This window comes from Lasioglossum baleicum, chromosome 10 (genome assembly GCF_051020765.1).
Source record: "Lasioglossum baleicum chromosome 10, iyLasBale1, whole genome shotgun sequence".
Lineage (NCBI taxonomy): Eukaryota > Metazoa > Arthropoda > Insecta > Hymenoptera > Halictidae > Lasioglossum > Lasioglossum baleicum.
This window is the reverse complement of record NC_134938.1, coordinates 22,668-46,623: the sequence shown is the minus strand read 5'-3', so window position 1 is coordinate 46,623 and position 23,956 is coordinate 22,668. Positions and strand designations below refer to the sequence as shown.

The following is a 23,956-nucleotide window of genomic DNA, read 5'->3' as shown; positions in this document are numbered from 1 at the left end:
CCAAACCCCGGACGTGAGCCGTGAGCACTCTCATTTCCTCTCTGATATTAGTATTGTACATACATATATGGTGATATGGTCTAAGACATAGGTAGACAGTAGACAGTAATCTATGTATTTATACTAATACATAAGTTACAACCATACTGTGAATGTTTTGCCATATAAATAACTTTATTTAATTTTATTATATGTATTAATTTTTTAATAATGTATCTAACAAAAAGATGAATACAAACAAAAATCTAGTAAACAAAATAAATTAAAAATACTGTTTCCGCCCGGGATCGAACCGGGGACCTTCCGCGTGTTAGGCGGATGTGATAACCACTACACCACGGAAACCGATGGTACAGAAGTTTCTAATATTTCGTCTTTTATAGTATATAATTTGCATTTATCAAGTATTGAAATTAAAAAATAATATCATTGTTATTACCTGCATGGCTGATGTGTACATTGAATGTAATCAGTTGCTAATAATGTGCTACTTAAACAAACTCAATCATATCTCAAATCATACCAATTTTTTAAAATTCTGCGGGGTGCTCAAAGTTAGCCCCGGGTCAGAAATTAATTGGTTATTATTTATTCTCCGACATATTATATTATGTGTTGACAAATGTGAACAGTGATTGTGAGTGTGGAAAAATTTCAAGGCATCTGTGTGAAATAAACATACGAATTATTTATCGATTCGAAAGTGAAAGTGAAATTCTGGATCGTCGACTTGACCGCGCATCCCTTAGGCCTTCTACCACCGGCTGTGCAGTTCGTCGACCTGGCCGTACGTCCCTTAGCTTTCGGTACTGTCGTATACCTGAAGACATCTGTACATTTCGTCACCCAGTGACCCAGTGACACACATTTCGAAGCAGCAAATGGATTTACTGCTGAATAAGTGAGTTTTCAATACAATCAGTTTCTGCTTCTTCTCTCGTTCGGGTAACGTTGCCGTAAGTCGGGTAAAAAGATCCACCCATATGAATTGACAAGTAAAGTTCTTCCGCGACCGACAAAAAGTCTAAAGGAAATGTTGTTCAGAATCATGGTCTTGACAACATATCCAAAGCTCATCCAAATCGGGTAAAAGATAGTACAATCGATCGATTTACAATTACAAGTTTTTACATTTATCGCGTAAACTAAAGCCGGCCGACAAAAACTGTAAAGGGAAATGTTGTTCAGAATCGTGATCTTGACAACATATCCAAAGCTCATCCAAATCGGGTAGAAGATAGTACTATCGATCGATTTACAATTACAAGTTTTTACAATTATGTATCTCGTAAACTAAAGCCGGCCGACAAAAACTGTAAAGGGAAATGTTGTTCAGAATGATGGTCTTGACAACATATCCAAAGCTCATCCAAATCGGGGAGGATTCACATAATCTCGAGAAACTCTTGTTCGTTACGGCATCGCGGCGTTACACCACGCTCGTCTCCCGGCGCGCTGGACTGAACGTGCCATCGCGCGTCTAGGTCGCGCTCTGATTGATCCGTGTGTTTCGTTAATAACTCCTAAACAAAGCCCCGGCTGACATTGGTGCAAAGGAAAATGTTGCTTCAAATGACCTAAGGAACCTACCATTTCCCGGAGTCGAAGGGGTTTTGGGACACCCTGTATATTCGTATATACATATGAAATATTGAAATATAATATATATATATATATATATATATATATATATATTCAGATAATAATATAATTCCGACTTATTCTATTGTATTTAGAGGATGGGGAAGAGGGAAGGAGTGCTAAAATAATTAAGCAAGATAAATAATAAACAACAAAATATTTTATTTGGCAGACACAATGACAGCTACCGAAATCTATAAAACACATTTTTTAAGTTATCGTTACAGGCCCAGATAAAAAAGTTGGCAAAACATCATATTTTAAAATTTTGTATAATTCCTACCAACTGCAATCGTAATAAATTTTAGTTTACTTATTCTCTAGCGAACTAGTCGGTCTAACATCTTAAAAAATTCAAGTCCTTTGGACCAATTTCTAAAAAGTTATGCGATTTTTAAGCGTGTCCACTTATTATCGCCGCTGACTGTAGCTGCCTCAGGGCTCTGCTACATCATCGCATCGGCCGCAACATAGCTACGTTACTGGTTTGACGCGCATGCGCGAAAAAAAACGTGGAATCTGGGCACACTGGTAGTAGCGTGGCGAGGGGCGCAGCGGTAAGGGGCCTGGCACGCGCGGAATATGGCAAGCCTGGTCTGGACACACTGGTACCTGCTGGCACCGACGAGCAGTGATGCCGAAATCGTGGTACTGTGGTACTAAGCCGTGGTACGAGACCCCCCCACTATGACCTACCGTTGCCCCTACTGGCCTTCTCCAACTCGCTCGCGCGCTACACTCACCAACGTACCTCTCATATCCTAGGAGAGGTACGTTGGTGAGTGTAGCGCGCGAGCGAGTTGGAGAAGGCCAGTAGGGGCAACGGTAGGTCATAGTGGGGGGGTCTCGTACCACAGCTTAGTACCACAGTACCACGATTTCGGCATCACTGCCGACGAGTGCCGACGAGATACTGTTAAGGTGAGCGCATACTAGATGGTCGCGGGAAGGCCGCGGGAAGGCCAAAGCCGCCGATGGACGCCCAAAGCCGCCGATGGACGTCCATGCGGCAAGGGAGCAGGGCTACCTGCTGTGCGTGGCAGAAAAAAAGGTCTCCGTGGGCTCCCCACCTCTTTTAGGGAAAGGGACCTTTCTTTCAGGGAGCCCTGCTCCCTGCTGTGGAGCCGTCGGCCCGCTAGAGATTTCTTCCCGCGTGGACGTCCATCGGCGGCTTTGGGCGTCCATCGGCGGCTTTGGCCTTCCCGCGGCCTTCCCGCGACCATCTAGTATGCGCTCACCTTTAAAGACTGCCAGCCTTATGGGAGTTGGCGAGCCCGAATATTTCGGTGTTTCTTACGCCCTCTAGGATATATTCTGGCTCCATCCAGAGAAACAGAAGGCCAACGACGGCATTTTGTCGGTGAAGAAGACCACTGAGGAGATTCTCGTCGCGATGCATCGGTGAGAATGCGAATTATCACGAAACTATATCGATTATTATTAAATGTTACATTCTCCGCCATATTTCAGACGATGTTTTGGCATTATTGTGGCACTATTTCGAATTTTTAGCGATGTGGTATATCAGATCACTGTAACTTTCACGTTATGCCCGCGCCCGTTGCGCCCGGTTACCGGGCTCGCTGAATAGCACAGGGGCTGGCAGTCTTTAATAGTATCTCGTCGGTGACAGTACTAATAGAAGTTTATTCTTATTATCAGTTATTATCTACGCTCTCTATAGTCTTCGCCACTATTTCGGTAACATTTAGCTAACAGTTTGAGCGTTTTGCCGCCAAATGGCGCTGTAAGTACGTATACGAAGCGCAAATAATTCGTGCCGGAATTAATATTGCGTCTTATGGGGACGAAGCGGCACGAATCATTTGCTGCTGTAATGAATATCCAATATTTTTCATTTTGCATGAATAAATTATCTTTATTGTACAATACAGACACAGAGGATTCTCCAGTATACACCCACCAATTTTAACCATGCACGGTCCACGGTTTAATCCCAGAACCACCGTGGCCAGAACTCACGACGATTCTGGCATCACTGTCTCAGAGTCTCAGATGGTCTCAGAGTAGTAGCAACTGGTAGCAACGCAATTAGCAACCAAGTTGAACCAAGCAACTATTTAGCAACACGTGTTTTTCGGGCCACCGCACCTGACCGCACCGTCGCCCAGGTCCACCCAGGTCTGGCGTCTGGTCTAATGGATTGAATGGATGCAAATGGATGCAAATGGATGTGCCTCGACAGGCCTGGTTGACTGGGTGGTTGATTTTATAAATTTACTTTGCATAACAAACTATACGTATGATTTAAATAATCTTGAATAATAAGTAGCATATTTCTTGTACTTGTTATTCAGATTTTTTATGTTATTCAGATTAATGTATGTATGTATAACTCATATTTTTTGTATTAAGATATAAGACAAACAAAATTTTTTTAAGGTACATATATTGATAATTGTGATGTCTCCAATGCGTAGGCAGTCTTCCTCAAAGGATTAAAAGAATATGTAAGAATAGTATAATAGAATTCATAACTGCTCATGTATATATCAATTTTCACGTTTTCTTTTTAACGATTAGTTAAGGACATTTTAGGATAAGTAAAAGGACAATTAATAAAATAATTTTAGAACATTAACGAATGGAGTACATGTTGATGCTATAAGGATAAGTAAGACTGTACAAGAGAAGCATATACCGAGTGATTCGCGAGAAACAGAATAACTAATAACTAGCTCCGTTAGGCTTGAAGATAGAAGAAAATATTAGAAAGAAAATTTGTACCGTTAAAGTACGCAAATATATGGTGATACAAAAGAATGTTAAGATCTTTGTCATATGCAAAGTCTTTTGAAGGTCATAGATGATTTTTAAATAGCACCATACACTTTTAACTTCATAGTGTTGTAGCTGATGTCAAGACGAGTTCAATGATATGGTATTTGGTATACTGTGACCTTCGTACAACCTTGGACAAGAAAATTTATGATGAAGCAATGTTAACTTCAAAATGTGCAATCATTTTATTTCAATTAAATAAATGTTCAAAATTATAACGGAGCTATGTATCGAGACGTTCTGTTTATTATGAATCACCCAGCATATATACATAGAATTTATACGGTCTCGTCGATGTCATTCAATCAAATCAAATGTGTTTAAACGTTTCAAGAGCAGAACAATATACATATATTGTATAATTATGTCCACATTTTTTTCACTTTTTAACTTATTTAATACGACAGATTAATTTAATTGTATAGAGACACATTGCATGTTTCGTAATTTTTCATTTCTGAAAGTGGTTATATTGGGAATTTATCACAGGAAGCTTCTCAAATCTGTATGATAGCGAATCTGCTAACAAGACAACGTCATTGTTTCGTTTTCTTTTTCTTTTTCTCTCGTGTTCTGTCCAGTGGTTGTACGTGCGAGATATATTTATAAGGAATTGCTGTCCTTCAATTCCCAAACATGGATGAATTTTGACTTCCTTGTTTATATTTAAATTATTTCACTACTCCAAAAATTCAAAAGAAACATACGCGTCACAGAGACATCTTCTTTCAATATTGACTGAAAACAAACTGCGGTTCGTACTCAATGATATAGTGTCAATCATTTCAGTCTACTTCAAAGAATATGTTATAACAATTTCATTATATAGTAAACAAAAAAACTCGTGAAATAATTTTAAGACAATTAACTGAATTTTTAAGTATACATATACCTTTATTTCTATTCTTAATTCTTACATATATGCGTATACATATGTACCTGTAGGTTGTGTCGCAAGAAGTTGTAAAAAACACTTTATCGATCCAATGTTGCTTTTGATTTCGTCTTTGTCTCTAAATATATTGTAAATAGTTTTTAATTTTCACAATAATTTCAACCTTTTTACTGTTTTTAGTGTGCTTGTCATAAACAGCTAAAAGTTTAACTATAACGTAACAGGAGGATAAAATGATTTCTGTTTTGGTGTAATTGTCAGAAGTATTTTTAATATGTAATAAATATATACCTGAGCGGGGTATATAGAATATTACATAAAATTATAAATATATTATTTTCTGAACAAATTTACGTCGCAAAGGTTCAATGTAATATACGATATGTAATAATAATAAACAGCAGGAGCAGAAGACTTTGTATTCTAAAATGCAGTTGGTCGCAAAAGTAGTTGAATATTAGTTATATATATATATATGCGTATATGTATTAGGTTTGTCTTTCATGAATCAAGAACGAGAATACTGAATACAAATTGTACTTACCTGACAATTGTAGACATGTTGTTTGCAGATAACAGAAATATAAAGAATTGCAATCTTATGCACATGGTTCCGTAAATAATGAAACAGATATGAAGGAATAGTTTATCTTTTTCACATTTTTCTGTCAGCTGTCTTTTTACCGTTTTAGTTTAATATAGTTTATATTTTCAATGCGATTCACATGAAAAATTCACAGTTCCGATCATATTTCTAAAAACTTTACTTGATCTTGATCCTTTGCGTCCTTGCGTCCTTTATCTTGATTCGAGTTCAGTTGCATTAGTCTACATATATTAGTATAGTCACCCTAGCAATTTCTGTTTGCTGAGCTTTGTTTCAGTTAATGTTCATTATGCTAATATGACATATAGGGTGCACGAATGAATATATTTATATATAATCGTTGATATAAATAAACACAAATATATATATATATATATTTATATAATATATATAATGTTCAAAAAGGTTTGCTTTAGCTAGAATACTTTAGATTTTAGATGAATGTGTGTGTGGTAGCCCCTATATTGTCAGTGCTTAAAAATAATATGTTTAAAATACTAGTTCTTGATGAAATATGGCATATTTATGTGTATAACATAAAAATGAATTATGCTTGCGGTTCTGTTTGTACATATATTATGTGCAACCATATTGTATAATAAATCAACACTTTTTACGTGTTTCTTGTCTAGGAACCAGCTCTTTCGTACCACAGTATAATTTCAACATTTTTCTTTCTTTATTTTTTTTTTTTACACAACGGAATAGATATACTATATAATACTTGAAACGTAATAAAATATGAATACTTAAACTATATTGTTAGAATATTTATATTGTGGTACAGAAACACTTGTAATTATTAAATTACAAGCTAGGGAATTAAAAAAAATAGGAAACGTTTAGTGGAATAAAACTGATTGATTGTTGAAATTAAACTATGATAGATATATTCATTTCGAATATATGTATATAGAAATCCATTATCACAATTCTTTATTACAACATAATACACTTTTATTACACAAAATGCTAAATGGTGTGTTTTGGAGACGTAGAATTTTACAAGTAAATATATGGAAACATGGAAACCATAGCGTGAATTTTACTTTCTCGTTATATGTGAATAAACAAAAAAAAACTGTAACAAAAGAGATTGGATTTCTGCTTGCTTGTGCTGTGCTAACCATATACTGTGTGACAAAGAAGAATATCCATCAATGGTGTATACTTATAAATAATCGAAAATTCATTTGTCTGTTGTTGCATGTCATGTTTCTACCAAACACATATATAAATAAAGTATGCGTCGACGATAGATTTTCCTATAGTCCTATAGGAATAAATAATTCGTTTTAGTCTAATCGGAATACACATTGATTTTTAAGGGGGTACACTCAAAAGCGCTAGATAAAAGATCAATCTAGGCCGCGATCGCTCCCAAAAGTCCTATTTTTACGTTTACGAGGCCTAATTTGCTTTGCATTATATTATTCGGAAGCATACAACTGCGCGTGTCGCGTGTAAGTAGCAATTTTCATAAAGCTGCGACAGCTCTATATACATATATATTTCCACATAATAGAAATTACGCCTCGTAAACGTAAAAATAGAACTTATGGGGGCGATCGCGGCCTATTTAGATTGATTTTTTATGTATAGCCTTTTCGACTACTGAAAAACCCAGTCTTCACACTTTACATGATCGAGAAATGAGAAGGCGTATCCCTCACCCTTACAATTTCTACATATATTGTTCTATATTCTACAGGCTTGTGCGAGAACCCGAAATCTCGGGTTCGGGTCGGGTCGGGAATTTTCGGGCGAGAACTGTCGGGCTCCCGAACGTATGATACGCTTCGGGTTCTCGAAAGTATCCGGCTACCTATGTCCTTTTCGGGTTCCCGAAAGTATCCTGCTTCCTCTGTCTTTTCGGGACCCCGAAGCTATCCGACTACATCATACGAACGTATCGAGATTATCAACAAAAAGAGACGGTAGATTGATTGATTGTATATCGATATCGATGTAGATATTATGTAGGTAGTTAGGTTAGAATGGTTAGATCGTTTCGACGTGTCAAAGTCAAAGACGCTGTGCCGCGCGCCGCGCCGTCTACCGTCTCTTTTTGTTGATAATCTCGATACGTTCGTATGATGTAGTCGGATAGCTTCGGGGTCCCGAACAGACAGAGGAAGCAGGATACTTTCGGGAACCCGAAAAGGACATAGGTAGCCGGATACTTTCGAGAACCCGAAGCGTATCATACGTTCGGGAGCCTGACAGTTCTCGCCCGAAAATTCCCGACCCGACCCGAGCGTCGGGTTTCCCGAGATTTCGGGTTCTCGCACAATCCTGATATTCTATCTATATAGAAACGAATCTACCCCAAAAACAAAAAATTTACGAAGCCTCGTACAGATGATATTTGTATTTTGCTTCGTTGTTAGTGCCAACAGATGACGCTGCCGAGTATTTGAATTATTTTATGACAACGAATTGATAATTCCTTCGTACATATATTTCGAATAAGAAAAAGGGAAGCAATGTAATTGCGGTTCCATCCAATCAAGATGCATCATATTTGAAGAATGCGCGATATACATCAAACGCTACATTATCAATTTCCATGTACGCATAGTGGGTAGGAGAACAGTTGCGCGTCACGTGACGGCCATCGCGAAATTCCTATTGGTCGTCGAGGAAAATCGAAAGAGATGAAGAGAGACAGAATGTATCGGTAGAAGAATACGTATAAGCGCTAAGAACGGTCGTTTGACAGTAGTGTTTTCCTGAAGCGCTGTTTGATAATTTGTCTCGATACTTGTTCAAATATTATCTTACTGGACGTTCCTTCTACTTACACGGGCAACTGGCACGTCATCGTGCACAACTCGGTAACAAAGAAACCTTTCGAATATCCATCGCTTCGGAAACGAAGCAAGGAAAATGAAGGTACTAATCCCGTTCTGCGCGGTTTTAGCTGGTGAGTATCCCAATTATTCAACATTCAAATTAGTCTTTCTTTGTCTACGGCGTAGTTAGTTCTTTATTGTTAGCTTGTTTCCTTCATTTCCATACATCTCGAACGGTGTTTTGTGCGCCACATTTACTGCAATCTTATCGATCGTACGCAATAATGTTATTGTACCTTGGAACCATAACATTGCTACAGATTATTTCTCTCAAATATGACGTATCATTATACCCTTCACACTTATCTGTAAATACTACATATATAAATAGCAGTTCCTATGTTAAGCAGCTAACAATAATACCACTATTCCTCAGAAAGGATGAGACTTACTTAATCAGATATAAGATGAGTCAGTGCTTAACGATTACCATGGAAAATCCTGTGATCAGCATGAGCATTGCTAAGCAAATCTGCATTTGTGTGTTACTTCTATTGTAATTTTGTATTATATACTAACATGTATATATGTATATGTATATTGTATAATATACATTTTTTTAATTCCAGAAATGATCTATAATCTATTCTATACATTTCTTATCTGAAAACATATTTGCCAAGTAATCTTGTGAATATTTTTAAATGAATCGATTGGCTGCATATACTTGAACTTTTCATATATACAATGATGTACATACTTAAAGTATTAGAAAAACATTGGTAGCCATATACATAGAGTCACTCGCAATAAAGAAAAGATTTCTTCTATATTTTGCAACTATGTTTGCTTGAAATTGTTGAATTACGAATGCAGTTGTGGTTGGAACCATTAGAAACTACTAAAGAACCTAAATACACACAGAAATGTTTGTAAGAATGAAATTGATAGTACCGCCATCGATAACTGTTACATGTATAATGTACATTGTACATATAAAGAGTTTCCAACATAAAATTACATAGTCCTTGATATCCGAGTACTCTAATATGGACAAAAGATTGTGTGTTTCTTGGAAACAGATACACATTTGAACCATATCAATTCTATTGTAATTTAGCAGCTAAGGAGATATATGAAATCCATAGATACATAAACAAAATATCTATCTTTACGATTTTTATTTAAATCTTGTTGAATGAATGTTTAGTGTGTTGGAACAGAAATTATTCTATTGTTTAAGAATTTCTTTATTTAAACATTTTCGTCTCAATTTCTTTCCATTCATTCGAGGATAGATGGTTCTACTCTATAGAAATTTTTAGTAGAAATATCAAAAAATCAAATTTCATAAGGCATTATGTACATATAAGCAATATGTTATCGCTTACAAAATTTTGCAAATATTTTAAAATTTAAAAGATTGCATTAAACATATATTTGGTTATACATTGTATCAATATGGTTATAAGTAGACTGCAGATCTTTATGCAAAATAAAAAATGTCCGCATTGATTGATATATCAGAACACAGAAAAATTGTATTCTTCTTTTAATTATCCTATCAAAGGATCCTGAAACTAATACATTGACATCCTTAATTTTTTTTTTAATTGTATGTGTCCATTTTTGTGATAAACGCATAAAATCAAAATCCGCAGTCTATTTAGTTATACTGATATTTAGTTAAAGATTACTTTGTAGGTAAATTATTCAAATACTGTGATGTATTATGAATCATTGTGTTTTATATTTTTTCAGTGTGTACAGCTAGAATCGTAATCAACGCAGACGTACCTACAAATCATCACGTTCTAGGTAGAGAAGAATGCACATGGGGTCCTTCCTACTGGTGTGAAAATATTAAGTAAGTTCAATCGTGTATTAGATGAGATTAGTTGATTAATACATATATGTGCTAGTGATTATAAAGGTGGTTTAATTGTAAGTCAAAATTCCAAACAAATTGATCTTTCTGCTTATAATGTATGACGTCGATTGATTTTACTAATAATTATACTATATAATGCAGTGAAAAATATTACATTACTATGTATGTATTACTATGTATTATATGTATGTAGATATGCAGACTGCGGATGTGTTTATGCAATTTGCAATATGCAATTTGCAATTTTTCTAGACGAATTTTAAGAGAGAGAAGCTCGAATCAATTAAAACCTTATTTTCCATAGTAGTATGTAGCTGTTTTAGATCTGAAATCATTTGAAATTCTACTAAATTCTGTGATATTTTATATGGTAGCATTTTTTGAAAATTTTCCAGAGCTTCCAAAGATAATTGCATAAAGATCCACAGTCTAATTACATGTACATATATGGTATAAAAGTCTAAACTCTAAAAACCACAACAAAAATAAGACAAGACTTGCTTTTATAAATAAATGGGAGTATATTATTTTCGATATAAAATGTAACGATTATATTAATATATAATTTGAAATTTAAATAAATATTCCTCTATCGGAAGCTATTATTGTATGATTACATATTTTTATATTATTTAGAATTAGAAGTGTGCGTGGACCTGAAAATATCGGTTTGGAACGGGTTTGCGCATTAAATCGTGATATTAAAATGTTTTATTTGATATGAATACAGAACTGCAGCAGGATGTAATGCAACCAGTCATTGCATACAACTAAAATGGAATAATATGAAAGTACCAGAAGATAATGACGATGTCTGTACAGTTTGTAAGGACATGGTTCAACAGGCTCGTGATCAGCTGGAAAGCAATCAAACTCAGAATGATTTGAAAGCTGTGTTCGAAGGAAGCTGCAAACTGATTCACGTTAAACCAATTGTGAAGGAGTGCATAACGCTTGTTGATCAATTTATTCCTGATTTGATCGAAACATTGGCATCACAGATGAATCCATCTGTTGTTTGTTCGGTAGCTGGACTTTGTAATTCCGCTCGTATCGATCGATTATTAGAAGAATACAGCCAACCAGCAAGCAAGGTGAATCGAAAGTTTTGTATAAATGTTTTGTATATTCCATTGAATATTCCATTGAATATTCCATAAAATCGTTAATCTTATTGCTTTGAATATTTAAACAAAGAATATTGTTTATTTTCTATATCTGTTATAATTTAGATCGTCGATGTAAGATCTCATTCTCTGGAAAAAGATGAAATCGAACCTGACGACTGCACAAAATGTCTGACAGTTGCGGCACATATGGAATATAGATTGAACAATTCTCCTCGCGATCGAGTGTTACAAAACGCGCTTAATTTGTGTGCAGAGCTCAGTACTTTCACAGATGCTTGTTCAGCAACTATTTTAACTTATTTCGATACTCTATTTGCTCATTTGCAAGAAAACTTTAATTCTAAGAACATTTGTCATTTATCTGGCCAGTGTACTGCACAATTTCACAAACACGAAAATTCCGATGCAGTAAGTTTGAATAAAACTCGTAACTAGTCTGCGGATTTTATGCATTTATCACAAGAATCAGTTATTGCAATTTGAAATTGATTTGATTTATTAAATTTTCGCCTACTAACAATAAGAATACTACTAGGAAGAAAGAAAGCATACATATACAAACATACCCCTAAAACGGCTAAAACCCTAAAACTGTCCCCTGTAAATGCGGACAATTTAATTTCTTTTTTGCATAAAAATCCGGAGTCTGCTCTTGATGTTATGATGTTAGGAATTTCTAGACAATTTAATCATACATTATTCATTTTAGAATCCAAATGTTGAAATTAGGCCACTCTCAAGCGTTGGTATGGTTGATGTAAGCGATGATCTACCATGCAAATTGTGCGAACAACTTGTGCAACATTTAAGAGATCTTCTAGTAGCTAATACTACAGAATCGGAATTCCACCAAGTATTAGATGGACTGTGTAAACAAACAAAATCGTTTGCAAATGAAGTAAGTATTGTCTTGTCTTTACTCTTTTTGTATTGTATTCCTTTTTATGGACTTGTTTATTAATGGTACATTCGGAATTATAGTGTACCGGCATTGTCGACGAATATTACCCAGTAATTTATGAATATCTCACAAGAGAGCTTAACAGTAAATACGTATGTCAAATGTCTGGAATGTGTCCTGCTGAAGGAAGAACAGCACAGGTAAATTAATTTAAATAAATAATTCTTTTTATGAATACATAGGGTATAGAGTAAAGGTACCAGTTACCGGATATTTAGTGACGACTTGGAAGTTTTTTTTTTTATTAATTTCAAGGCATTCTGTAATTTATTTTGCATTATTTCTGATAAACGATTGATTATCCACCTTTTTTTCTTGTATTGTCAAATTTTTCTGGACGATTTCGTTAAAAAGCAAAAGGAATATTAACAAAGTTTTAATCCGAAGTTTTACTATTTACTATTTACTGGACACAAGAAATTTCTGATAAAAAATTAATTAATTGATTCTTTTTTATGCCGGAACACAATAAAATCATTATTTTATCTGCTCCTCTGATCTGCAGCAGTCGACAAACCTATTAGTCAAAAGAGTAAACTATCAGCAGTATAACGATTTAGACTTGTTCCGAGAGCCAAATTTCTTTACGAGAACCGTTTTTAGAAGTCGGCTAAAACTACATAAGTGCACCAAATCAAACTAGAATTGAATTTGAACTTACACAGTTAGATATAACTATTGAATATTTGACATGACTATTTGAATTTAGATACAACACACTGACTGATTGAAAATTGTAGTAATTAATTTTAAACACGTTACTCGTGGCCGTGGAAGAGCCGCAGTTTGCCGACCATTGATCTGCTGGTGTATCACAGTTTCTTAGCATTTTCTATAATCTGACAATGAAACGAAAAATTGTATTGTCTCGGGGAGATTTTAAACGAAAATTATTCTAATACTTTTGATTTATATGAAGATTTATACAAAGGGGAAACATCAATTTTATTTTTACAAATACTTGATGTTATTTTTATTAATTTCTAAAAAGTTTGTTTTGTGTCCGATAACCGGATGGGGCACGGTAACTGGCACGGGCACCTTTACCCTAAAATCTGAAATATGAAAGAGGGTCCGAGCTACACCTGGGAAAACATTTGTGTAATGCTCTATACGTTTTTAAGAAACAATCACTTCTCACGAAGCGTACTTACATTGTAAAATGTGCATAAAATATGGAAGAATTGCATACAACATGAGATTTATTTTAAATTAAATGTCCTACAGAATAAACCAATCTGGCCTCTGTTACCTCGAAATGTAGAAGAAATAGGGGTTCGTATTTTCCAGAATTCAAATAAAAATATGGAACCTGAAAAATCTGAACCATTAAGCAAATCAGAAATCGAAGGAATGCAATTGGGTATTGAAAGGATGTTCCCGTTTCCTTTGTCAGATGGTCCGGTAGTTAAAGGAACAGCATCGTGCGCCATTTGTGAATACGTAATGCACTACATTCAAAACACCTTAACAAATCCTGTTACAGAGGTAAGAATTAATTAAATATTATAGCCCCCTTACCCTTACCCTTACCCTACCTGTTAAAAATACCTACATAAAAATCGTCTCATGATATTTCATGAATGTTAATTATAAGCTTATATTAATATAAGCAAGTAAGCAAGTAGGTACATCAATACAAACTACAACACAGTCACAGAGAGAAATCAAACGTTTTGCAGTATTTAAAAACAATTTTCATTTGAGAAGCATACGAGTGTTGAACCCTTTTCATGATGTAATTTTACGTTGGAGTAAATAATCGTTATTTATATAATTGCAGGAGAAGGTAAAAGAAGCAGTAAAGAACGTATGTAAACGATTACCAGGCGGCATAAGAAGCGAATGTTCAGAATTTGTAGAGACCTATGGAGATGCTGTTGTTGCTTTACTAGTTCAAGAAATTGATCCAGCCCATGTTAGTATATATTACTTGTTATATAATAATTATTTTAATAAGCGTAGAAATTCTAGAAAAAAATAACTTCCAGATGTGCGGAATTTTACGTTTATGTCCCACTAAAAAATTTATGAAATTATGGTCAAGTATTCCGGCGAAATATACGCTCACAGAAAAAACCGATAGACCTAGTTGCCCGCTGTGTTTACTTGCTATGACACAAATATATAACGTTATTAAAAATAATAGGACCGAGGTTAGTACTATGTTTGTATCTGCAATTTTATCGAGTGGAGTATTACATACTATGATAATATTTTATCTTTATCTTTATCTGAATGCAGGCGAACATAGAAGCGGCGTTAGATAAACTGTGCAATCATTTACCTGAAAGTCTCTCCCAAGAATGTACTGATTTGGTGGAGGGATATAGTAAAGAACTTGTGGAACTCTTACTCGCAGATTTAACACCAATCGAAGTATGCACTTTCATTAAATTGTGCAAAGCTCCTAAGAGTTCCCATCACAGAAACATATTCGTTACGGATAAAAATGGCGAAATCTGTACGTATATCAAGTATACATTTATAACATATGACATGTGCATTACATTAGATTTACAATTACAATTACAATTACATATTTATAACTAGACTGCGAAACTTTATGCATTTACGAAGAAATTAGTTGGGTCAACTATGAAACGTTAACAAAGTCCCTTAATGAAGGGATTAAATCAATTTTAGTTTATTCCTGCTTTCCACAATCAATGCAGAATATTCTTATATTGCATAAAGATCCGCAGTCTATTTATAACAGTTCTAAAATCCCCAATCTAGGAAGAAAAACGTAATGTACAATATGAATACCTAGAGTCAAAAGTAAAAGAAAACTTTTCTGCATTTCAGTAACTAATGAAATACCAGATGCAGTTCAATCCGACAGTGAAGAGTGGGGAGAGCATGAAAAGAGAAGCGCTAAAGTGAAAAAGGGTCTTACATGTACAGTTTGCAAAATTGCCAATGATAGATCGAAAAACAAAATTGGAAATGCTGTGCGCAGCGCGTGCAACCATCTTCCAAAATCTGCTTCCAAGGAATGTAGAGATTTTATCGATAAATCCAGCGGTGCTGTAATCGATACATTTATAAAAGATATTAGTCCTGAGATAGATTGTACCCTCGTGCCTGGTTGTGGATTGGCAGATGAAGATGAATTGGAGGGTATTTAGATGCATAATCTGTATACGTATATTTACACATACATATATCGATGTTTCTACAGTAATCGCGCGATTTTTCTCAAACAGCCTGTGTGCTGCACCGTCAAATATTGCGCAGAGAAATTATTGTTTTATGACTGCGTCGACCGCGCTGAGAAGGACAGAATGAAATAGGATCGCGTGGCCGAAGCGTGTCGCCGTCGCCGGCACAGTTTAAAGGCCCGCGTGTTCTCACAATGTAATGCCAGTTAAAAGTACTTAATTTTTCATTACATATTTTTTTATCGGACTTTGACAAACTTATTTCTGGCATTTTTCTAATTAAAATGACGCCAAACACGATATAATTTAAACTGTATGTAGTGGTTTAATCGACGATGAAAATTTCAAACGCAACGAAGAACAGCATATGGAAAAGGAAGAGACGCGGACAGTCGCCGTCGCCGTTGCCGTTGCCGTCGCCGTCGCCCCGGCGCAGTTCAAAGGCCCGCGTTGTCGCTGTTCTTCGTTGCCTTCGAAACTTTCACCGTCGATTAAACCACTATATACAGTTGAAATCATATCGTGTTTGGTGTCATTTTAATCTTAATCAGAGAAATGTCAGAAATAAGTTAGTCAAAGTCCCATAAAAAAATAATGAAAATTAACAAGTTTGAAAATTCGATTCACTCGAGTCAATGTGTGGTGTTCACACCGATATACCCGAGCCGAGATCAATCATCACCGCCCTGCGGCGCGGCGCAGCGTTGGCCCGTTGGCCGGCAGTGGAGTGAGTAGGCACTCGACTTGAATCACGTAGACGATTCCCGACAAAAATCGCGCGATTACTGTACATATAATCGGGTTCAGTTTAAATTGATTAGAAGAATTACACTACTTTTAACATTATTTTCTATGTATAAGGGAACAATTTGACCTGCTTGTATTTCAGTAAACAGTGAAACACGAGATGCAGTTCAATCAGACAACGAAGAGTGGGCAGAGCATGAAAAGAAGAGTGCTAAATTGAGAAAGGGTCTCACGTGTACAGTATGCCAAATTCCCAATGACAGAGCAAAAAACAAAATTCAAAATACTGTGCGCAGCGCGTGTAACCATCTTCCAAAATCTGCTTTTAAGGAATGTAGGCACTTTGTCGATAAATATGGTGACGCTGTAATCGATGCTTTCATAAAAGATGTTAGTCCTGAGATAGATTGTACCGTCGTACCTGGTTGCGGATTGGCAGATGAAGACGAATTAGAGGGTATTTAGATGCATAATCTGTATATACACATATATCTATATATGTACATATAATCGAGTTCAGTTTACATTTATTATAAGAATTGTACTACTTTTAAAAAATATACATATGTATAATTAAGGAAAGAATTTGTCCTGCTTGTATTTCAGTAGATAGCGAAACACCACATGTAGTTTCAAACAACTCTGACGCACGGAAAGAGTATGAAAAGAGAAGCATCACAGTCAAAAAGAGTGTTACATGCGACGCATGCCAATTGGCTGTAGATTATGTTGAAAAGAAAGTTGGTAGTGAGAAGTCAAAAAATAAAATTGAAAACGCGTTGCGCGAAGCATGCAATCATCTTCCAACTTTTGTGTCTAAGGAGTGTACTCGCTTTGCCAATACACACGGCGATTCTGTCATTAACGCTTTTACAAATAATGTTAGTCCTAAAACAATTTGTACTGTCGTAGATGTATGTAATGTACGTGCAGCGAACTTGGAGTTGGAAGGTAATTGAAAACTATATTTTTTTATATATGTATATTCATGTGTATTTACCAGTCGGTGCCACGGGCTACGGACTCCCGATTCCTTTTCGATTACCTCTGTCTGGTAATACTGATTAGGAGCCGTATGAAATGAGCCCAGAAAGTAGGTGGCACAATCAATTCTGATTGTCGCTGGAACTTGCATAAATATCTGTAAATAATTTCTAACCGTAACAATTTTCGGTAAATTCTGTCAGAAATTAATTGGTTATTATTTATTATTTTTTTTTTTTTTTTTATTTAAGCTTTAGGTCTAACTTGGCCCATAAGCTGGAATTATACAGATACATAGTAACACCTATCCTAACTTAACATATAACTTATCATAACATATAATATTTGGTATTCGCTATTCCACCGACGAGATACTATTAAAGACTGCCAGCCCCTGTGCTATTCAGCGAGCCCGGTAACAGGGCGCAACGGGCGCGGGGATAACGTGATGGTTACAGTGATCTAATATACCACATCGCTAAAAGTTCTAAATAGTGCCACAATAATGCCAAAACATCGTCTGAAATATGGCGGAGAATGTAACATTTAGTAATAATCGATATAGTTTCGTGATAATTCGCATTCTCACCGATGCATCGCGACCCAGTCTACCGTTAGATGGCGCTGTTCCCGGCCTGACTTGCTCTGTCGGTAACATTTGGCTAACAGTGTAAGCGTTTTGCCCCCAGATGGCACTGTGAGTACGTATACGAAGCGCAAATAATTCGTACCGGAATTAACATTGCGTCTTATGGGAAAAGCGGCACGAATCATTTGCTGCTGTAATGAATATCCAATATTTTTCATATTGCATGAATAAATTATCTTTATTGTACAATACATACACAGAGGATTCTCCAGTATACACCCACCAATTGTTTTAGCCCTTGAATAACAATTTCATTGAATATTTAACCATCCACGGTCCACGGTTTAATGCCAGAACAAGGGCACCGTGGTATTTAAATATTTACGCTCGGATGACAATGGATAGGTTAGGAAATTTCAGTTCCGAATGGTTATTGGATTAGAAACACATCATTTTGCTATTGGTCGAAATTATAATGTCAACGAATCAAATTATGGACAGGTGTATAATATATATATAATATATATAGAGCCTTTTGCATGTCGTTCCGTCGCGTCAGTTCAATTGCATCAATGTGTACAATAGTACTTTATTCGCTTTCGATACAACAACATTATATTTAACAAGTGGAAGAAAATTTAAAGCCTCATTTTCAGGCCAGTATTAGAAAAAATACATAATAATCAGCTTCGTTTCCAAGTTACTAATACAGAAATCTAATCTATTCTGCCAATAGCAAGCACGGCCCCTTTGACCGAACGCTCTGCTATTGGTCAGCTATATATAATTAATAACAATTTAAAAATGAACCCAAAGACACATATATGTATAGCTTTTACACTTTTACTCTCGACTGTAGATTTATTGTATATTGTTCTGAAGAATTATCTATATTCTATATATATATCAAACATGCCTTAAATTTTCTCCCATCTGTTCTAAAAAATTCTGTATATGTATTTACTATCAGATACTTTTGTACTAAAACTATTTAGAACTATGTTAGTTCTAAGAATTGTATACAATTTCTAGCAAGTTCATATAAAGTTTTGACATTGTTCCTCTTTCATTTCAGAAAATAATGAAAAACCATTTGAAATTTCTACCAACGTTAACGATTCAGAAGACAACAAAAGTAGAAGTGCTGTAGAATCACAGGGACTTGCATGCGAAGCATGTACAGTAGCAATAAAACAAATTGTTAAAGTCGTTGGTAACGATAAATCTAAAATTAAAATTGAAAATGGAGTGCGCAGTGTATGCAAACATCTACCAAATTCCATTTCAAAAGAATGCAAACAGTTTGTTGATACACATGGTGACTCAGTAATTGATGCTCTCTTGAAGCGAATTAATCCCAAATTAGTTTGTTCCTACGTAAATGCTTGTAGCAAATCAGCTGCACAGAAGGTTGTATTAAAAGGTATTCAGAAACATCACTTACATGCATACATCTTTATTAAAATTTTATAGATATATACCAGTGTACCTGAAACTAACTCATTCAGTGTATTATATATTCTGTAATATATGTAGTAATGATTTCTCAAATTTCAGCTAACGCTGAGACTGCCTATGCCATTTCAGACAACTATGATGAATGGCAAGCGCACAAGAAGAAGAGTGTTGGCGCACAACGCGGCATTCTATGCCACGCGTGCACGTTGGCTCTGCAATACGTGGAGAAGAAAGTGGGTGTGGACAGATCGCGACCCCATATCGAGAACGCGCTGCGCGAAGCTTGCGCACATCTTCCTCATTTCGCACGCGGCGAGTGCACTAAAGTGGTCAACGAACACGGCGACGCTCTGATCAGCGAACTGGAAAACAATGTCGCTCCCAAGCTGGCCTGCACCGTTGCAAGGGCGTGCATCAAGCGCTCGGTGGAAGTGGAGTTCCTAGGTAATTGCAAGCTTTATTTTCAATTACGATGTCGAGTCAGGTTGTGGGGGGCGCAGACTAATCTAGTCTTGTTCTTTTACATTGCAGCAAACGCCGATGCCAACTCTGATGAACTGCAAGCGGACGAGAAGAAGAGTGTTGGCGCACAACGAGGCATTCTATGCCACGCGTGCACGTTGGCTCTGCAATACGTGGAGAAGAAAGTGGGTGTGGACAGATCGCGACCCCATATCGAGAACGCGCTGCGCGAAGCTTGCGCACATCTTCCTCATTTCGCACGCGGCGAGTGCACTAAAGTGGTCAACGAACACGGCGACGCTCTGATCAGCGAACTGGAAAACAATGTCGCTCCCAAGCTGGCTTGCACCGTTGCAAGGGCGTGCATCAAGCGCTCGGTGGAAGTGGAGTTCCTAGGTAATTGCAAGCTTTATTTTCAATTACGATGTCGAGTCAGGTTGTGGGGGGCGCAGACTAATCTAGTCTTGTTCTTTTACATTGCAGCAAACGCCGATGCCAACTCTGATGAACTGCAAGCGGACGAGAAGAAGAGTGTTGGCGCACAACGAGGCATTCTATGCCACGCGTGCACGTTGGCTCTGCAATACGTGGAGAAGAAAGTGGGTGTGGACAGATCGCGACCCCATATCGAGAACGCGCTGCGCGAAGCTTGCGCACATCTTCCTCATTTCGCACGCGGCGAGTGCACTAAAGTGGTCAACGAACACGGCGACGCTCTGATCAGCGAACTGGAAAACAATGTCGCTCCCAAGCTGGCTTGCACCGTTGCAAGGGCGTGCATCAAGCGCTCGGTGGAAGTGGAGTTCCTAGGTAATTGCAAGCTTTATTTTCAATTACGATGTCGAGTCAGGTTGTGGGGGGCGCAGACTAATCTAGTCTTGTTCTTTTACATTGCAGCAAACGCCGATGCCAACTCTGATGAACTGCAAGCGGACGAGAAGAAGAGTGTTGGCGCACAACGAGGCATTCTATGCCACGCGTGCACGTTGGCTCTGCAATACGTGGAGAAGAAAGTGGGTGTGGACAGATCGCGACCCCATATCGAGAACGCGCTGCGCGAAGCTTGCGCACATCTTCCTCATTTCGCACGCGGCGAGTGCACTAAAGTGGTCAACGAACACGGCGACGCTCTGATCAGCGAACTGGAAAACAATGTCGCTCCCAAGCTGGCTTGCACCGTTGCAAGGGCGTGCATCAAGCGCTCGGTGGAAGTGGAGTTCCTAGGTAATTGCAAGCTTTATTTTCAATTACGATGTCGAGTCAGGTTGTGGGGGGCGCAGACTAATCTAGTCTTGTTCTTTTACATTGCAGCAAACGCCGATGCCAACTCTGATGAACTGCAAGCGGACGAGAAGAAGAGTGTTGGCGCACAACGCGGCATTCTATGCCACGCGTGCACGTTGGCTCTGCAATACGTGGAGAAGAAAGTGGGTGTGGACAGATCGCGACCCCATATCGAGAACGCGCTGCGCGAAGCTTGCGCACATCTTCCTCATTTCGCACGCGGCGAGTGCACTAAAGTGGTCAACGAACACGGCGACGCTCTGATCAGCGAACTGGAAAACAATGTCGCTCCCAAGCTGGCCTGCACCGTTGCAAGGGCGTGCATCAAGCGCTCGGTGGAAGTGGAGTTCCTAGGTAATTGCAAGCTTTATTTTCAATTACGATGTCGAGTCAGGTTGTGGGGGGCGCAGACTAATCTAGTCTTGTTCTTTTACATTGCAGCAAACGCCGATGCCAACTCTGATGAACTGCAAGCGGACGAGAAGAAGAGTGTTGGCGCACAACGAGGCATTCTATGCCACGCGTGCACGTTGGCTCTGCAATACGTGGAGAAGAAAGTGGGTGTGGACAGATCGCGACCCCATATCGAGAACGCGCTGCGCGAAGCTTGCGCACATCTTCCTCATTTCGCACGCGGCGAGTGCACTAAAGTGGTCAACGAACACGGCGACGCTCTGATCAGCGAACTGGAAAACAATGTCGCTCCCAAGCTGGCCTGCACCGTTGCAAGGGCGTGCATCAAGCGCTCGGTGGAAGTGGAGTTCCTAGGTAATTGCAAGCTTTATTTTCAATTACGATGTCGAGTCAGGTTGTGGGAGGCGCAGACTAATCTAGTCTTGTTCTTTTACATTGCAGCAAACGCCGATGCCAACTCTGATGAACTGCAAGCGGACGAGAAGAAGAGTGTTGGCGCACAACGAGGCATTCTATGCCACGCGTGCACGTTGGCTCTGCAATACGTGGAGAAGAAAGTGGGTGTGGACAGATCGCGACCCCATATCGAGAACGCGCTGCGCGAAGCTTGCGCACATCTTCCTCATTTCGCACGCGGCGAGTGCACTAAAGTGGTCAACGAACACGGCGACGCTCTGATCAGCGAACTGGAAAACAATGTCGCTCCCAAGCTGGCTTGCACCGTTGCAAGGGCGTGCATCAAGCGCTCGGTGGAAGTGGAGTTCCTAGGTAATTGCAAGCTTTATTTTCAATTACGATGTCGAGTCAGGTTGTGGGGGGCGCAGACTAATCTAGTCTTGTTCTTTTACATTGCAGCAAACGCCGATGCCAACTCTGATGAACTGCAAGCGGACGAGAAGAAGAGTGTTGGCGCACAACGAGGCATTCTATGCCACGCGTGCACGTTGGCTCTGCAATACGTGGAGAAGAAAGTGGGTGTGGACAGATCGCGACCCCATATCGAGAACGCGCTGCGCGAAGCTTGCGCACATCTTCCTCATTTCGCACGCGGCGAGTGCACTAAAGTGGTCAACGAACACGGCGACGCTCTGATCAGCGAACTGGAAAACAATGTCGCTCCCAAGCTGGCCTGCACCGTTGCAAGGGCGTGCATCAAGCGCTCGGTGGAAGTGGAGTTCCTAGGTAATTGCAAGCTTTATTTTCAATTACGATGTCGAGTCAGGTTGTGGGAGGCGCAGACTAATCTAGTCTTGTTCTTTTACATTGCAGCAAACGCCGATGCCAACTCTGATGAACTGCAAGCGGACGAGAAGAAGAGTGTTGGCGCACAACGAGGCATTCTATGCCACGCGTGCACGTTGGCTCTGCAATACGTGGAGAAGAAAGTGGGTGTGGACAGATCGCGACCCCATATCGAGAACGCGCTGCGCGAAGCTTGCGCACATCTTCCTCATTTCGCACGCGGCGAGTGCACTAAAGTGGTCAACGAACACGGCGACGCTCTGATCAGCGAACTGGAAAACAATGTCGCTCCCAAGCTGGCTTGCACCGTTGCAAGGGCGTGCATCAAGCGCTCGGTGGAAGTGGAGTTCCTAGGTAATTGCAAGCTTTATTTTCAATTACGATGTCGAGTCAGGTTGTGGGGGGCGCAGACTAATCTAGTCTTGTTCTTTTACATTGCAGCAAACGCCGATGCCAACTCTGATGAACTGCAAGCGGACGAGAAGAAGAGTGTTGGCGCACAACGAGGCATTCTATGCCACGCGTGCACGTTGGCTCTGCAATACGTGGAGAAGAAAGTGGGTGTGGACAGATCGCGACCCCATATCGAGAACGCGCTGCGCGAAGCTTGCGCACATCTTCCTCATTTCGCACGCGGCGAGTGCACTAAAGTGGTCAACGAACACGGCGACGCTCTGATCAGCGAACTGGAAAACAATGTCGCTCCCAAGCTGGCTTGCACCGTTGCAAGGGCGTGCATCAAGCGCTCGGTGGAAGTGGAGTTCCTAGGTAATTGCAAGCTTTATTTTCTTACGATGTCGAGTCAGGTTGTGGGGGGCGCAGACTAATCTAGTCTTGTTCTTTTACATTGCAGCAAACGCCGATGCCAACTCTGATGAACTGCAAGCGGA

At 38.5% G+C, this 23,956-nt stretch overlaps 1 protein-coding gene and 1 non-coding gene across 3 annotated transcripts; one reads left to right on the top strand and one right to left on the bottom strand.

The window, feature by feature from the left end:
- Positions 1-272: 272 nt before the first annotated feature.
- Trnav-aac (transfer RNA valine (anticodon AAC)) lies at positions 273-345 on the bottom strand. Its single transcript has one exon. It is a non-coding gene; the product is annotated as a tRNA-Val (tRNA).
- An 8,256-nt stretch (positions 346-8,601) lies between these two features.
- Sap-r (prosaposin) lies at positions 8,602-17,218 on the top strand. Of its 2 annotated transcripts, none has more exons than XM_076431485.1 (12): positions 8,602-8,871; positions 10,502-10,607; positions 11,362-11,725; positions 11,864-12,169; positions 12,471-12,659; positions 12,743-12,862; positions 14,013-14,210; positions 14,506-14,640; positions 14,714-14,878; positions 14,967-15,186; positions 15,531-15,845; positions 16,776-17,218. In XM_076431485.1, exons 1-12 carry the CDS (start codon positions 8,835-8,837, stop codon positions 17,096-17,098), a joined length of 2,478 nt encoding a protein of 825 aa, XP_076287600.1. In that variant the 5' UTR covers positions 8,602-8,834; the 3' UTR covers positions 17,099-17,218. The 2 variants fall into 2 exon arrangements, with proteins under 2 accessions (XP_076287600.1, XP_076287599.1); XM_076431484.1 differs by having other exon boundaries at positions 8,603-8,871; positions 13,950-14,210.
- The last annotated feature ends 6,738 nt before the right edge of the window (positions 17,219-23,956 follow it).